General features: G+C 37.8%; 1 protein-coding gene across 3 annotated transcripts in view; it reads left to right on the top strand.

The window, feature by feature from the left end:
* The window catches only part of rapgef4a (Rap guanine nucleotide exchange factor 4a), a 31368-nt gene that overhangs the window by 5948 nt on the left and 7549 nt on the right, over window positions 1-17871 (top strand). Inside the window, exons 1-12 of one of the 3 annotated variants that reach the window (XM_031297553.2) lie at window positions 38-274; window positions 9091-9163; window positions 12444-12508; window positions 13577-13627; window positions 13741-13847; window positions 14214-14335; window positions 14436-14619; window positions 14719-14803; window positions 15316-15376; window positions 15511-15587; window positions 15697-15843; window positions 17113-17228. In XM_031297553.2, coding sequence (XP_031153413.1) covers window positions 9106-9163; window positions 12444-12508; window positions 13577-13627; window positions 13741-13847; window positions 14214-14335; window positions 14436-14619; window positions 14719-14803; window positions 15316-15376; window positions 15511-15587; window positions 15697-15843; window positions 17113-17228 — 1073 coding nt within the window. In that variant the 5' untranslated portion in view covers window positions 38-274; window positions 9091-9105. Of the gene's footprint in view, window positions 1-37; window positions 275-4679; window positions 4944-9090; window positions 9164-12443; window positions 12509-13576; window positions 13628-13740; window positions 13848-14213; window positions 14336-14435; window positions 14620-14718; window positions 14804-15315; window positions 15377-15510; window positions 15588-15696; window positions 15844-17112; window positions 17229-17871 lie in introns of those variants that run through there. The other 2 variants (XM_031297559.2, XM_031297547.2) reach the window with 2 other exon arrangements.

Here is a 17871-nt window from a genome sequence, read left to right as displayed (position 1 = left end):
GTGTCATGCTGTGTAGAGGCCCCTCTCCTCTCTAAGCTCCCCCTCTGCTGGAGCCACTGCAATGGGCTGGTTTACAGAGAGAGGTAGCCCATTTCCTCTGGGACCGAAGGGCATAAGGGGCTGTTAGATTATGGGTTGTGTGTCTGTGTCAGTGTACTGTCCAGCAGCAGTGTGACCGGATACTTAACACTGTTTGGATGTGTGCTGAGGATCACGTGGAAGTACTACTACGCTACACATTTCACCTCTGCCCTCAGGCGACCTCTTCAGCAAGGTGTGTTTTAGATGAGATGTTATGGCGTTTTCTATGCCCACATTGTCGTATCTTGTCCTTAGATCTCTCTGGTCTGGCTTGTTTTGTAATGTGATGACACACTGTGAAGTAACTGTGTTAAGCTGTAGTTTAAGCACAGAATGTTTAACAGATATAATGGGACAAATTTTTTTGGGAAAATATCTGGTGTGGTTGTAATTTTATTAACCTAGGTATGAAGAAGCAAAATCCCTCTTTGTATCACACATTTCCCCTAATGCAGCTGCAGTTTTGTAGTTTGTAGTTTAGTTTGATAGTATGTTGGCTTAATGTAACATATTTTTTAAACAATTAGGTTGGCAGCATTAGGTAAATCATTTCTGATCTTGTGTCATCTTTTCCAGCTCACTTGCTTAAGGGAGTAAATCAATCTCTGTTGGAGAATCAATTGTGTCTGGCAGTGTTATCACCCACTGTATTATGTTTAAGTCCCCCTCCACTCAAAAATGTGTTTGATTATTGTTACTTCACTGTGAAAATAATGTATGTGCAGAGTTTGATACAAAGTTTTCACATTCATTTGCAGGAGGTGGAAAGTTTCTTTGTGCGCACCTTAAATTTGAGTTAAAGACATGTACAAATGAGCAGGTTTTTGTGAGATCACAACTAGTTTGTGAGCTAATCATGGTCATCAATCATGATATGCATCTTATAGAAGTATCACATGGAAACCAGAAACCTCCAGTGCACATACACTGAGAACAGACCTTTCAGCTAAGTAGCAGACATCCTTGGTCCAGCAGTTAAACATGTAAACAATTTACATACTTATATACTTTTCAATAAGGGAGAAGGAGTAGATGTAATTTAAAGATTTTTTTAACAAGGTAATTTAACTTTGTGGTGGAAAAAAAACATGATTCTAAGCGGAGTATGATAACATGTGCTTCCTTTTTAAATCAGTTTCATCACTCCTGCAGTCCAGGTATTCCAAATGAGATATTCACTCTATGCTGTTTCCAGATGTACTTCACCCAAAAACCATGACAACTATTTACAGCATCAGCATCAATACATGGATCTTCTGTTGTTAGATGTGTACAGCTGGCTTTGCCTTGCAAGTCGGCCAAGCTGTAACTGTAGGGCTATCGAGTCAACATTTACATTATCAGCTTGTTGACAGATAATCATAATACATGTGTTGTTAGTGCAACAGTTTCACAAAATTATTCTGCGTAGCACTGTGCTTATTTATTCCCTCAGTATTGCCGCAATGCAGACATTCTTATGTAGTATCTTGTTACTGGTGGCATCAGACTTCAGACTTTATCTGCCAGTTCTGATGCACTGTGGCGACAAACTGCCTCCAACTTCCCTGGGTGTCCCGACTGTTCAAATAAATTAAGTGTATCTGTTCACACAGGCTTTATTAAAGCTTAAATACATTTTGTTGTGCATTAAAAAACCGTAAACTGCATGAGATCAGTGGTCTTATTGCTTACAGCCCTGAAAACCAAGGTGAACAGAGAAATACTCCATTGATTGATGCCAGCTGATGTGGGGAAATAGCAAAGGAGTGATGTTAAGGGAAAGGTACCACCTACCCTGCTTTAAGCTGAGAAAGAAGCTCTGAAACACACCTCCTCTTCCTCCCACACAGATCTGTCCTCCTGTGGCTGAGCACTCTTACAAAACTGTGCCGGAGTGAGCAGAGCATTGCCCTATAATGAACCAATAGATGATATTATGTATTCATGATAGTCCATGTCAATTATTCAGTGTATATCTCCAGTTTTCTCTTAATATCTTTATGGAATTGTTCATTACATTTGAGGATATGTATTTGGGTTTGTTTCAATGGTTCTTGCATGTGACTATAGTGTATGACAAGTACACGTGGCAAAGTCACTTCATGTATTAGTGTCTATGGGTACTCATGCATGCAACTTGAACATTTATTTTCTTATGCTGCTGACTGCTACAACCACTGGGAGCGAGCAGCCGCGTGCTGTTTGTTTAACAGAGCAGACATGAGCCGAGCTCAGCACACACGGCTCCGCTGACCGAAGCTTAGATGGCCTGATCATCAATTTTCTCTTTGTATCCTGCTTCCGATGGGCACTGTGATTGAAACAACACAATTGTGATTTTTGTTCAAAGGGTCATAAGACAGCTGTCGTACAGTCATGTCAGCCTGCATGTGGCCTGAATAGACCTGCTTTCATTATCTGGAAGCGTTTATATTTTGGATCAGATGTGAAAAATTACACGTTAGAAAGGTATGTATACATACTGTACCTATACATAGATACATGTATAAATGCATGTATTTTTGCGTGCATGTTTGGGCTGGAGGCGTATCTGTTGGGTGCTGAGCATAGAAAGTGGGTGGGTGGGTGGGATTGGTGTGTCATCAGTCCATAGAAGAAGCCTGGTGGGCTGCCAGTGGAGAAGGCTGATGAACAGGAAGTGGCAGGGACGCAGCGTGCCCTCTGGTGTCTGAGGATTGGATGGAGGGGGGTTGGAAAAAAAGGAGGCCACATGGATCCTCTCGTGGTTCAGCATCCAAGTAGAATGCCACATCCAGGGCTGGAGTCCCTCCAAGTGCACAGCAGATATGTGCATGGAAAGAGCAGGAAGATTATATCAAAACATTTCTGTTTTATTCCCTTATCTCTGCTCACAGAGTTGTTACATCATTAAAAGCCCCAAATCTGAACTCCAACCTGGAAAATAAATGTGCAACTGCAACTGGCCATGCAGATTTTTATTATCAGCTCAATTTCTGTAGTGCAGAATACTGTGTCCGCTGTAGAAAGAACAATGCTAAACTAAAATCATTCAGCTGGCACACAAACTAGATTTCTCTCAGCTTTCATCTTCCATATCATTGCCTTGTATATGCATTTGCAAAGTAAATCAATTTCAAATGTCAAATCAAATTTGTTACTGGCATGGGAAGTAAAGAAGGAAAATAATATAAATAGTAAAATTGCCTTGTCTTAAAGTTGTGCCTGTTCAATACAAGCCTTTATTCCATCAAATTCAGGATGACCATTGTCAGATCTAAAATAAGACATTATTTCCCATCACATGCGATTTTCCGGAAATTACAACTAAGCTGCTTACTGTCAGTTGGGGGTGTAAAGTGACATATTTGACATGGTGATTCAGTGACACACACCTACACCTGCTCAGCCCCATCTCTCTGTTTATTAGTTACAGTACATCCATTCCCCTTCTTTATCTTTTCACTCAAAATCAGTGAGATGGCAATTTACTCATATGTCACTTTTTTGATGTTTTCACCTTTTCTTCATGTGATAAATGGAGATATACTGTAGATGAAGAAATAACAAAAGAAAGTTAAATAAAAGTGAACACCAAATGCCATGTACAATTTACATTTGTTATTCTCCTTGAGGCATCAAACATGACTCCTTGTCACCTATGGAAAGAAAGGTATAAAACCCATTAAAATGTGCACATTTTGGTCAAATATACTTAATAAGCATTTCATGAGCCTTCCTCAACTATTTTCTATTATTAAATTCACTGTTACAACCTTTATCAGCACTGCCATTCACAAACACGCAGCAATGACATGAGCTGATGAAGCTGCTTGTGCGATTTATTTGTGTGAGTGTGATTTGTAATCCTTTTATTCTCTAGGAATGTTGACATATTTTTACTTTAAAATAAAGGGTTAAATTACTTCACACTCCATTTTATTAGAGATTCAACATTTCAATATGGACCTTCGTCAGGCATCAAATTGACAATATAAAAACAACAACATCTTTATACTAAAGCCGCACGGTAGCAACAACCAATTAAAGGCAAATCTCAAACACCTGAGACAATAACCACATCAATTATTAATTAAAGCATCCTTAAAATCAGAAAAATAATATATCACATTGAAAACTTAATCTTGGGTATTCATAAATATTATAAGGGGTTGGTGTGATTTATTTCTTGCTGGAAAACACTCAGGGAGTTCAATGCAGCTGTCTTGGGACTTTGATAAGTAACAAGGTCAGAGATAAGACGCCATCTGGCATGTGTCCTTAGAGGAAGGAGCTCAGTGATAGGAACAGGATACTGGATGGGACTGTCTGTACATCTTAGAGTTGGATTGGATGCACAAAGAAAATTACACACGTTAAACTGAATTCTACCGGTATGTCCAAGGAGTAAAAATGTCTTCCTGAGGTGTTATAAGTTGATGAAAACAGCAGAGACATTTTTGCAATAATTGTTTTGATATTTCAGATTTTAACTCTTTTAACAACTTGTGAAGGTGGTCAAGCTGAAAATGAGCAACTACTCTGATCATAAATGAGAGAGAGAGAGAGAGAGAGAGAGAGAGAGAGAGAGAGAGAGAGAGAGAGAGAGAGAGAGAGAGAGAGAGAGAGATCCCCTGCGTGCTCAGTGGCTGGAGTTGAGTTATCACCTAGCAACTGCTGCTCAGAAGAAGTCAGCAGCTGACTGGCACTCTGCTGGGCTGACACAGTCTGCTGCTGTGGTGACGGAGCTGCTGGACCACGCTCCATCTGACCCATGACTCTTAAAAACTGGATTTATATGCTTGGGGTGTTTCTTTACGCCTGGATTAAGAGGTTGTTGAGGACCTTCCAGTCATTAACAACAATAATTGGCTGCATGGGATGCTAGTAGCATTCTTTAGGTAATCTATGCCAAACTTTTTAACAATTCAATGCATTTGCTGCATGAGAAACACTGTATAATATATGGGGAAAGTGAAGCAATGCTGGATAGAAATGTGTACAGAATTGCTCTTGCTGGTGTTGCACACTATTTGGAAATTCAGAATTTGCAATCCAAATGTCAAACTAAAATTCAGAATTTACATTCCTACTAAAAGCATGACATTTTAGAATTTATATTGTAACTGTTTGGGAGGAAATCTAACAGAGCAGAAGAGAAGTGAAACTTAGGAAGGGTTTTCCTCCCAATTGTTTCCCCCAAGTGGCCTGAAGTGTGCCTGTGAGAGTTCTGAATAATCAGTGACTGCTTTGAGAACAGTTTTCCTATGTAGGTTATGTAATTGGGGGTGAATTATTCAAAATACAGCAGTGCATTCATGCACATTGATGCTCACAATGCAATCACATGCTCATGCGTGAAAGACAGAGGAGGAGCTTGAACTGCACTGAGATGACTTCAATATCTTCATTGATATGTTGTTATGACATAGATAAGACAGTTTATCTGTGGACTCTTTAAAGCATAGTTATTCCATCAGATAGAGATATGGACTCACTCCATTGTGACAATCTTTACACTGTTTTATACACAAGGTGTATAGGGAAAAAACGAACCATTAGTAGAAGTCAGGGTTAAGGGATATGTAAGAGCTCTCCTGCTGCTGTGAAAAGTGAAGTCAGTATATGAGACCAGATGAACAAAAGCAGTTGACCAAGCTTCACTGGAGGAATACAGAATGGCACATCTGTTATTGCAGACATTTGTAAACCTCCTTTTCATGTAAGGATGAAAGCTGTGTAGTGATGAATGCACGATCGTATGCTCAAATGACTCTGATATGTCTTTACGCTGCATTTACCTGAATATTAGTCAAGTACATCAAATATTACTTATTTAAACAGTGTGAAAAAGTTTATAAAATAGCATTTTCTCCGATTTTAAATGAATATCATACCAGAATCACCGCTTTGCAGTTGTATAACCAGTATAGTTGCAGTTTACATCCATGTCTGTCCAGACTCATATAATATATAAAAGGTATTAAGTGTATTTTTTGGTGAAACATGGACGCTTGGCGCACATCTTCAACCTGGCAGCACAGAAGATCTTTACAATCACCAAAGTGGGCACGCAAAATTAGTGTCACCAATTCAGTATCCGACCAAATGTCTCCCCTTCTCTTATAGCATTGAATAATGGCCAGAAAAGTGTGTTTACAGAACATTATGATGTCACAGTAAAGACACTTTGACCTTTTGTGTATAAAATGTCATCACTTCATCATTTTATCCTATTAGACGTGTGTGAAATGTTGTCATAATAAGGTGTAGGAATTCTTAAGTTATGGCCAAAATTGCGTTTGGTGAGTTCACACAGTGACCTTGACCTTTGACCGTTGACCTCCAAAAGCTTATCAATTCATCCTTGAGTCCAAGTGGACCCCAAATTTGAAGAGATTCCGTCAAGGCGTTCCTGAGATATCGCGGTCACAAAGACAAGCATACAGTACGTACCTACTTTTATAAACGTAATGCATTTATAAAAGCTGGGTCCTAAAACATTAAGAAAGAGCTTGTGTACTTGCTAATAGCTGATCATATTTAACATAATTTTTTAGTTATTGTGTATCTGATCGTTTTAAGATATTTTTATGTCCAAATGTTCTTGTATCACTGTCTGTCAGTCATATCCTTTGAGCTACGCGAGTCACTAAATATATAAAAGATGTTTGGCTTTCTAACTTAGGAGATCTACTACAAATGAGGAAAATATAAGTTGATGTTTCTGCTGTCTGATAGTGATGGATTTCATTTCAAAAGGGCCTTTTAGGCTGCCTTTGTGGAAGTCATGGATATGATGGGATTTAGACTCCTTATTGTTGAAGTGTTTGTAAACCTCTCAGTTTTTCAGAGTAAACCCGCTTGAAGGAACAGATCATAATCTTCTCTAACATAATGGAATCAGTTTCTAGAAATAACAAAATATTTTGTAAGAGACTGAATCAGATGCTGTAAGCTGTCTGACTACACCATTGTGCTTGCTGTCTGGATGTCAGTTCGTGACAGATTTTTTGACCCAGTCCAACACGCCTAAAGGTGTATCTGTGCTGCAGTCAGAAACATTTGTACCGCTTAAACAAAAGTGGACGTTCTGTTCAGAGCTGTCTGTGAGTCCCAGTGGAGTTTGTTTGTCCCTTATGACTATTGACTGTCCATTTGTCAGTAAATGCTGATGTGAAGCAACAACTTAGTGATCCAATAAAGCATTTAGCTACAGGTCTGCCTTTCCTCTACTACTGAAGACAATAGCTGAGAAGGACATCTCTGTCAGTATTATGGTTATACGTTATAAGGGGAAGTAAAATGACTTATAGAATAAATCGATCATCAAAATTGTTGAAAATTCTGTTGATCGATTAATAGATTAAACGACTAATGGTTTCAGTTCAGATAAAATACACTAATAAAATGAAAAGTAAAATCACACTTGAAAAGTCAGTGACTCAATGACAAGCTGGGGGTTTTAAAAGAAACAAATGCAAAGTGTGTCATTAGAGTCAGAGACATCCTTACTAACAAAATAGAAACAGAGTGCTTTTTTGCACACTTGACAATGGTCTTAAAGCCTCCTCTAAAACAAAACCCACCCTGCATATTGTATTTAACCCCTCAGGGAGCATGGCTTTATTGGCTCAGAGGGGTTGAGTTCATTTGTTCATGTGCTGCTCAGTTTAAGTGCTCCTCCCTAATCCTAAATCCTTTAAGTCAACAAAGATACACAGATAGGCTTGTTGAAGTGACTCTGGAGGCTTCAGTTCTGTTGATCAACTTTATATATATCTGTTTGCATGTGTACAAACACCACTTCACAAAAGACACATTTTAATAATCTGAGTGTGGTATTAGTGCGACATTAATCAATATCTGTTATTGTCTTAATGAGCAGCAGGTCAATCCTCATGTTGGAGTAGATATGTGGTTTAAAAACCGAGGTCACTGAGATGTTTCTAAACTGCTTCTTAATTGAGCTAAAAAGCCGTGTGCCCCTAAAGGGTTGCTAAAGTGATTAACTGACCTAAGGGGGTAGAATTGAATTTAAAACATAACCTCTGAGAGTACATTACACATCCAGGAACAAATGGCTCTATAGTTCTAGCTTTTGTTCAATCTCCTCTGACCAGATGATGAGAAGGTAGAGAGAGCTGATCGGTCACTAAGTGGTCCTCAATCAGCTTTTTATCGACTCAGAACGTAGTTGCTTCGGCACATAATCAGTTTTTGTTTGTCTTTTACCACAAATTAATCTTGAACCATGAGTCTACTTGACAAATTGTTTATAAATCAGATAGAAAATACAATTTTAAGAATCAGCTCCTATTAGAGTAGATGCTAAATGTGGTGGGGATACTTTTTTTTTTTTTTTAGAGAGAGATGCAGAGTTAAGTACTTTCGGTAAGAGAAAAAGCATTCAAATCAGAATAAAAATCCCTATTAGTTGATAATAACTAAATGGTCAACCTCAGTTTGAAAAATTCAAATATTTTCCATATATTTTGTTAACTAATGAATGCTAATACAGCTTTTTGAAATGCTGCCAGGGGTCCGTCAATGTTAGTGTATAAGGCCATATATTTTTTACATCTCTTCAGCTACGGTTGAATTGACCTCTGTACACTAACGAACAAAAACATGACATTTACACAAAAGTAAATGATCTGAATATGTCTTCACTGATGGCGATCCTGCCCTGTAGAGCTGTTTGTGAGCGGTTTAATGAAAAAGGCAAGATCTCTGGCTAAAGTCTCAGTATTTATTCAGAGTATAAACTGTGAAGGTCAGCTGTTGAGTTACAGCACGTTACCACACACACTTGGCGATGGGACATTACCTTGGCCTCCCATGGACAAGTTGATAAAGTGATGAGACACAAGGACAAAGCTTTCTTTACCCAATTATAAAACTGGTGCTGTTTATGAGGTTACAATCTTCTTCTTATTGACACATAATGCGCTGCAATCATATTACACATTTCTGTAAAATTGATAATTTATTGCAAGCTATTGACTGCTATGACTGATTTGTCCTTGTATTTTCCAATTTTCATAGAAATATCATCAGTGCATGGCTGGCCTGCTCGCCCCACCATATGGTGTGATGGACAGCGGATGTAGTGGTGACAGTAAGTAGCCCTTAATTACTGTTTACATTTCTGAGTGGTTTAGGCTCAGCAATCACACATTTTATTCCTAAATTTGTCACAGTTTTTTTTTTAGTTGTCATATTCACCTTCACACAGTACAGACCGTGAGAGGTTCAAAAGCATTATTTGAACTTTGAATTAAATTAAATTGTAACAGGATCTTCAAGACAACATTTGACTGTAAAATATCACAGTGCAGGAGCTCCTAATTGTTCAAAGGTTGCAGTTGGTGCACATGGAAGGACGTTCTGTGACAGTGTTACATAATTAGAAACAGGTACAGCGGTGCATTTGGTTTACTTTCAGCTGCTTTCATATCAGTTGCTCAAGATTTAAAGGTACAGATAAGAAAAAAAGAGTATGCAGATTGTATGCAGATGGTCTTTGATATATTTATCAAGATGTAGAACACTGTTCACAGTAAAATGTCGTCATTTTACTTTCGAAATATTCCCTAAATTAACTTTGATTTTGTTTATATAATGAGATTTTACAATCTTTAGGTAGTGTAATATAACATAGATAATCTTATTTGTACAATATGTAATACTTTTGTCCTAATTCCATTACTGTCCAACTGTCCATCTTCTTGCATTGTGATAAAGGCTGATACTTTTATCCATGCTTTTCTGTTGCAAGTTAACTCAATATTGACGTTGCTTAAACAGACCACTTACCTTCTTCAAAGTCATGTACCATAAAAATGATGAACAGCAGTGAGAAAATCCAGAGAGTCTGTCAGCTAACTGGCAGTGGGTTCACTACTATGTTGTAATGTATCTTTTAAGAGTTCATAAATGAACGACACATTTTAAAGAAACTGTTTCTCTGGTTTATGTTCTAATCAAAGAGGATTTGATTGACTACTGTAGCCTTTTGCATTGCTTTTAAAAGTTGATGTGTCTGTTGTAGTATTCATCGCTGTTAACATGCTGTGGAGCAGCACTGTAAAAGCAGGGCTCTGAGTATTTCTTTTGCAGTATACAGTTGAGTACTTAGGGGATTTACAGTATGTACTCTATGCATGAATTAACCAAGACAGAAATCACACGAGCATCAAGCTGGAGGCTGATGCACTCTCCTGTAGAATACATCTACGCCAATTTAGTGGTTCTGTAACTGTACTGGCAAAGTCAAATGAATTAAACATATTTTAAATAGTTTTCTTTGTTAAAACAACGCTGTGCTTTTACAGCACTTTGGTGCAAACAGGTAGAGCTTTTAAAGTCAGCATTGTTTCATTCAGTCATGCATTCAATACCACTCTAACTGAGCACATTTTAAAGCACAACTTATTCCACTATTGTTCAATAAAACGAAACACTTTGCTCTCGACATACTCCATCTAGATCTGATCTTTTACCAACAAATTCAATTTCAGATTTTTATAACTTACATCTTATCTTGAATTCATTTCTTACATACATACTGTATTTCTTTTAATGTGATTTAATTGATGTGACATTTAAATAAATGGTGTGATGTCACATGGATCAGCGTGGCAGCATCATAAATAAAATGGACAGCTGTGTTAACTTCTAAAAAAAAAGGTGATAAACAAGTACAGATTCCGTACAAAAACAATGTGATAACCTACAGAGAATTATCAGCACCGAACAGACACAATTAGCTACAAGCTGGTTAATATAGTGGAGCATTTAGCAACTAAAGTGACGAAAATGGAACAAAAAAGAGGGTGAATATTGGACTTACATTCATCAGGTGGACAAAAACATGACTCCAAACAGATGATAATGTTGCTCTGTAACTGCTGGATGTGTAAATAAGCAACACAAGTGACCAAAAATTTGTTATTGCAGGTTTAACGTCATCATACGTAAATGACAAAATGCAATGTTTGTCATTGCTTTCTAAAATGACCAGTATAACTGTGATTCAAATTAGTAATTTGTTTAACTAAAGCTATTATTTAAGGTTCGGAAAAGACTGTACTTGTTACTGTGGTTTGTACATCCAGTTTTACTTGTTTCTGATATAAGCAAGCCTTTACCAGCAACAGTTACTATTGCTGACTGTGTTGGTCCTTGTACTATCTTTTTGTTTTTTTTACATTTGTATCACGGATTGTATTTTTCACTGGGCAGTGTTTGCCCAGTGGTTAGTTGGTCTACATGCTAACAAATATTATGCAACATGAAGGTAACAATAGAAAAAAACTTTTACATACATTTACAAGAATGATCAGGAATTTAAAGTATCCAGGAATTACACAAAGCACTGTGAGCAAAGTTGCTCAAGTTTTATTCCTGGATGTATAGCCAGAAGCATAATATTACACTTCTGTTCCACTTTCTATGTTTTGTGTGGATTCTGTGTCTGTTTTTGCAGTATCAACAATCTGAGAGGCACGTCTAAGAATAGCTGAGTTTTTCCCTGCAGATACAGTGGTGACTGAGCAGCTCTGACTGATTATGCTATTTGTCCCGGAGGGGAACTGTACAAGCTTAAAGCTCCTAACACTGAGAAATAACTACACCTTACAAACCATCTGCAGGACTGTCACATTTCCTCATTTACATCACTTTGCTGACCTTAGTAACAATTAGAGTAATAAAGTCTAATGGCATGTTTATTTAAGAAGAAATGTTAATTAAAAAAATATTCAGTATAGATTTGTTAAAAAAGTCAATTTTCTCCAAAATGTAAGCACATGGAAGCCTAAATTATTTATAATATCAGAACAGTTATTGAAGGGCGCCCGGGCAGCTCAGTTGGTAGAGCGCGCCCATATATAGAGGTTTACTCCTCGACGCAGTGGCCGCGGGTTCACACCAGAAACAACTGATCTGAAGTTCCAAACAGTGGATCTAGAAGAAGAATCTGATTACTTTGCATAAAAATATAACAGGAAAATGAGGACCCTCTAGTTTTCAGCCACAACAACTTAATGTGCAAAAATCACATTAAGCATAAAGATTGTAAAGTATTTTATACTTTTTTATAAGTTCATTTGTGGTATTTTGCATTTATTTCATTGTTTTAAAGTCATACTAAGTATAACTACATGTTTATTTATACAGTGCTTTGTTGTTCTATGTTTACTTAGCCTACTTTTAAATCCCTTTTCAAGGATTAAGTGGGTTTACACTTTTTTACAACAAACTGGAACTGGAACTGCAGAGTCTCTGTACTGTACATTTCCTCTATGGTTGGAGAATAGGACTTTCTTCTCAGTGATCTTTGTTTGTCACACATCTTAATTCACTTCATTAATAGAGTCTCTGTTTTCTCCCACAAGGAATGCCGGACAAAGAGAACATAAGCAACAACTCATTTGTTTCAATCTCCAAACATCAGAATAAGGTAGTTTAACTGACACACATGAAATATTTGTATGACTTATTGTTACGTGATGGACAGAGACAGAAAGTGAGATGATATTGGTTCTTTGGCCTTGTTCCTGTCTAGGGTAGTGTGACTGTAAGTGGACAGTTTGACATTTAAACCTATATGCTATAAATCATTCTGTGCTTTTATTATGTTTATTTTGCCTGATGTAATGGTATCCTTTACCGTTACTCGCCTCTCTAACAGAGGATGGAAAAGACCGTGGAATGTGAAGTTTGTTTAAAGTTGGTCTAAATATAAACAATAAGACCGGAGTTTTTGTCTCCATCCATAACAGTTCCTGTCCCACCTTTCTCCTGTTGTCATTTCCTGACCACTGGCTTGATAACGTTGCACTACAGCTGATTTATGGTGGCATGTGCTTTGTTCCTACATAGAGTTAGTCACAACATGGCCACAAGATTATTTAAAAATAGTTTAGTGTTTTATTTTTATGTAACACACAAACAGCTCTAATTTACTTTAACATATACTATAAATAATAAGTATGAAAGCCTGGCTTCCTTGGGTACTGAGTGGACAAATTTTCTTGTAAATAAATCATGAACTTTAAAACCTCCACATAAATGCACGAGTTACGCTGCTCTCCGAAGCATGCAGAGTGCACTTTAAATGTCACAGCCCTGCAGCCCACCCCATGGCCCTAGTGGGAAAAAACTAAACAAAAACACGTCCATACAGTAATTGACAATATATGTGTCCAATTTAAGCAATTGAAGGAATCAGTCAAGAGTCTGGTAACAGACTATTATTATTAAAGGGAAGCAATATAGAAATTCATACGTTCAATTAAAGTTGACAGCTAAAGTCAGTGAGGAAGACATCCTGTGAGAGGAAAAACACTTGACTTGTCTGGCATGTTGTTGTTTTCCTGATGTCTTTTATTAGCAATTACAGGATTGTTGTTTCCCACAACAGCTTTAATCTCATCCGATTCCTGTGATGTTGAGCCTCAGTTTGACTGTCATCCATGGTGTGTTTTATTTCAATTGCTCTTATATTTTGTTTCATTTTATTTTGCAGAAGTCATTCATTGAAAGTCCAGCCAAATCTCACCTTAAATGCATTTCTCAGGTATTAAACACAATCAACCTACTGAATGTAGGGACCGATCATTACCTGTTTATGTGGTTGGTACTCAGTGGCATTCTACTGTGCTGAGATTTAACTTGAGTTCTACTGTGCAGGTCCCGTCTGAGAAGATCCTGCGGGCGGGGAAGATTCTCCGTAACGCCATCCTCTCCAGGGCACCTCACATGATCAGAGACAGGAAGTACCATTTGAAGACGTACAGGTTAATTGGCATCTTAATTCTTCATTATTTGTGGGAGATTGCAACATTCAATTCAATTAGATTCAAAATACTGTATTAGTCCCTCAAGGGGCAATGTGAGGCAAACAAAAATACAAACAATTCATTCATGCACATGAAAAGAATCTGAAAATACAAATATGAGAGTGTAAAGTTTAAAGAAAGGTAGAAAAAAATGAAAACCACCAATAAAATGTAACACCTTATATATCTTATTTAACCTCCTGACAAAAAAAACAAAGAACAGGGAGATTCAATTAATAAAATCAGACAAAACATATTATATACTATATAACTGCTGCTCAGCCTTGTATAAGATCTTATATAGTCTTTTCCTGTCTTTCTCAGGCAGTGTTGCGTGGGGACAGAGTTGGTTGACTGGCAAATGCAGCAGAGCTCATGCATCCACTCTCGTATTCAGGCTGTAGGCATGTGGCAGGTGCTGCTGGAAGAAGGTGTTCTCAACCATGGTGAGACTCTGTGTGATGTCTGTGTTTGCACCACATGTACATGCAAAGCAGTGATTTCTAAATACATTTAAACCCTGCTGTCTTTGTTGTTGTGACGCAGTGGACCAGGAGCTGAGCTTCCAGGACAAGTACCTTTTCTACCGTTTCCTGGATGACGAGCAGGAGGATGCTAGTTTACCCGGCGAGGAGGAGAGGAAGGAAAGCCAAGAGGAGCTGCAGGACACCCTGCTTCTCCTCTCACAGATTGGACCTGACGCCCACATGAGGATGATTCTCAGGAAACAGTATGGCTATAAAGCAATGATCTCTTAAGCAATATTAAATAAAGTGAATCAATGCAGTGATGGTGTTATGATTTTCTTGACATATTTCCTGTTTTCCAGTCCCTCTGAAAGAACAGCAGATGATTTGGAGATCATTTATGAAGAGCTGCTCCATATAAAGGCCTTATCTCACCTATCCACCACTGTGAGTTTTCTGTCTTATGTGGTCATATGACCCCCTGTTGTCACTGTGCAGACAGTAATCTTACTTATGTTTCCTGTGGCAGAAAAAACATGCTCAGCTCTTCAGACACTTTTAAGTCACATTTAAGAGCAGATTGAAGGAAAAGATGCAAGCATGCAAACTGCACACACCTACTGTACTTGTGTAGTCATCTCATTACTGATCATCACATATTTATAAACAGTTTAATACATGTTCAGCAAGTAAAATCATTGATTTGCATTGCTGCTAGGATTCACTAAAACTTGAAAAACAAGTTATGTGAAAATTGCTGAAAACAGCATGGCTTTTTATGGATTTTGACTTGCATTCAATTTTAGGAAACTGTACTGTACTGTTTTACACTGGCAGTATTGACTAGTGGGAGAGCAAAACTTTGCATGGCTGTACTCTTTCTGGTTGCTACCTGTTGCACTAAAAATAATTTGTGTTCATATTGATCTTACTGAGTTATACATCTTTCTCCTCTGCAGGTAAAGAGAGAACTGGCAGGAGTGCTGATCTTTGAGTCTCATGCAAAGGCAGGAACAGTGTGTAAGTAATGTGATAAAATAAGTGACCTTTTCAAACAGCCGATACCAAACAATTTAGTTAATAAATGCATTAAAGAGTCTGAATTAATCCAACAGGGTATATCAGACTGCCTAAAATCTTCTTTTCTCTCTCAGTGTTCAGTCAGGGGGAGGAGGGCACATCATGGTACATTATTTTGAAGGGCTCAGTCAACGTTGTCATCTATGGAAAAGTAGGCCTTTTAGTTCACACTATTTCTAAACACAATAAAATGATCATGTTGCTCTGACCAGAGCATTGATTCATTGGTCAGTAACTGATCAGTACGCTGTGTCTCGCAGGGTGTTGTTTGCACTCTTCATGAGGGAGACGACTTTGGAAAGCTGGCTCTAGTCAACGATGCCCCCCGAGCTGCCTCCATTGTCCTGCGAGAGGACAACTGTCACTTCCTGAGAGTCGACAAGGAGGACTTCAATAGGATTTTGAGGGTGAGTTTCTGTATATCTTTTGTTGCTTTTACAGTAACATTTAAAAAAGCTCTATTGCCCTCTGTTGGCAAAACCTCAGCAACGCAGCTATAAAAGATATTTAATGTATCCTTTGAGATAGTACTCCAGACCTCTGCACCCATTAGTTTAGTCATCTAAATATGAAATATGTTGGTAATGACTTGTGTTACTATCTTTCAAGCTAGAGATAAAATGCAGATTTGGGGTTAATTAACTGTGGATGAAAACTTGTTGTGTGGACAACTGGAAATACAGCAGCAGAGATTTGACAGTATGAACTGGCAGAAGTTAGGAATCTAGTAATAATGAACTTAAAAAGATATTCACTCTTAATGGCTTGAATATGTCAAATAAATGTTAACTAATAACCAATAAACCCCTTAACATACAACATTTGTTTCCCCTTAAATAGCTTCAAGGTTGTTAAAATAATCTTATTTCACTCTGTCTGACCCCATCACATTCCTATTGTCTATTGGCTCTTCATTGAAGCTATATGATGATTACACTGACTGAAATATTTAAACCCAAGACTCCTGATGTTTATGGTTGCACCATTTCACCAAACAAAAATATTACAGGTAGGTGCATTATTTTATGCACTACCCCAAAATTCAGGCTGATTAATTTCTTATCTTTGGAATCTTTGGAAACTTGAACAATGTTTTGCTGCACAGAAGACTGACAACCTGCTACCTCATGAGTGGTGTAATACTGGATGTTTGCCACAATAACACCGATAAATAATCTAATAAATAAAAATATAAAAATCTATTGTGTTTTTTTATCTATATTTTAAATTAATTGACTTGGGAAGTACCAATACTACACTAGACACTAGACTGTGTTACGACTCACAAAATATTATTTGGCGTCATTGCATTGTCAGGAACTTTGTTGAAGCCTGCTTGCTGCGGTGTTGTGTGTGCTGACTGTACACTGGACAAGCCAACTAATCCACTCTGCTCAGTGACCAGAGCCCAGTATCATACCACTCTCTCTGCAGCAGGGGAAATGAATCAAACCTCTCTGCATTTTTGAGATGATTGTATGATGATGTAAACATCATGTTGAGTTTATGACATGCTATTCTCAGGTAGTTATGGAAGAGACAGCTCATATTCACTAAAACAAAATAAGGCTCAGATAAAACTACACACAACCTTCCAGCTCACACAGCTTCTTGCTCATAGTGTACAGTTTAAAATGCATAACTTATATGCACTGTGTGTGTGTATTTGTGTGAAGGACGTGGAGGCCAACACGGTGCGTCTGAAGGAACACGGTCAGGATGTTCTGGTGTTAGAGAAGAGTCTCGGCAGCAGTCGAACCTCCAGCCATGGAGCCTCGTCCTCCCATTACAAGTAAATGCACCCACAATCCACTGTACTGGACTTCACACAGGAATGATTAAAATGCAGTGTGTGTGTGTGTGTGTGTGTGTGTGTGTGTGTGTGTGTGTGTGTGTGTGTGTGTGTGTGTGTGTGTGTGTGTGTGTGTGTGTGTCTGTCTGTTGTAGATCTTTACAGAACAATTTATGATCCATGGAAATACTAATTTCTAACTGTCTGGCAGGTGTTTGTTAAAATGACGACACTTTTAGTTCCCCTATTTACTATTTATAAGCAATATATAAACATTGAATACATGTATATTGCACTACAAAACCCATAAGTGGAGGCTGACAATGAATGACCATATGGGAAAACACTGTTATGTGTGGTGTTATTTTATATATTTTTCTTTTTGTCAACAAATCTCACTTAAATACTAAAACCAACAATGTGTTACAGTATCTCTCAAAACCTTTTGTCTGTGGCTCTCACCGCAGAGCCCATTCATTCTTACTGAAGACTTTAATCTTTAAAAACGGGTCACTAATATACAGTTTAATTTTTTTTTTTAAAGCTGAATGATTTCCTAAAGCAGCGGTACTGTAGTTTTTAGTAAACGTCACCCAAAAAGGATACATTATGTGTTTGTTGGGGACTATTTTCAGCTGTGGAT

The sequence above is a fragment of the Sander lucioperca genome, chromosome 8 (genome assembly GCF_008315115.2).
Source record: "Sander lucioperca isolate FBNREF2018 chromosome 8, SLUC_FBN_1.2, whole genome shotgun sequence".
NCBI classification, from domain to species: domain Eukaryota; kingdom Metazoa; phylum Chordata; class Actinopteri; order Perciformes; family Percidae; genus Sander; species Sander lucioperca.
The sequence above is the reverse complement of the archived record's forward strand: the minus strand, read 5'-3'. Positions and strand labels throughout refer to the sequence as shown.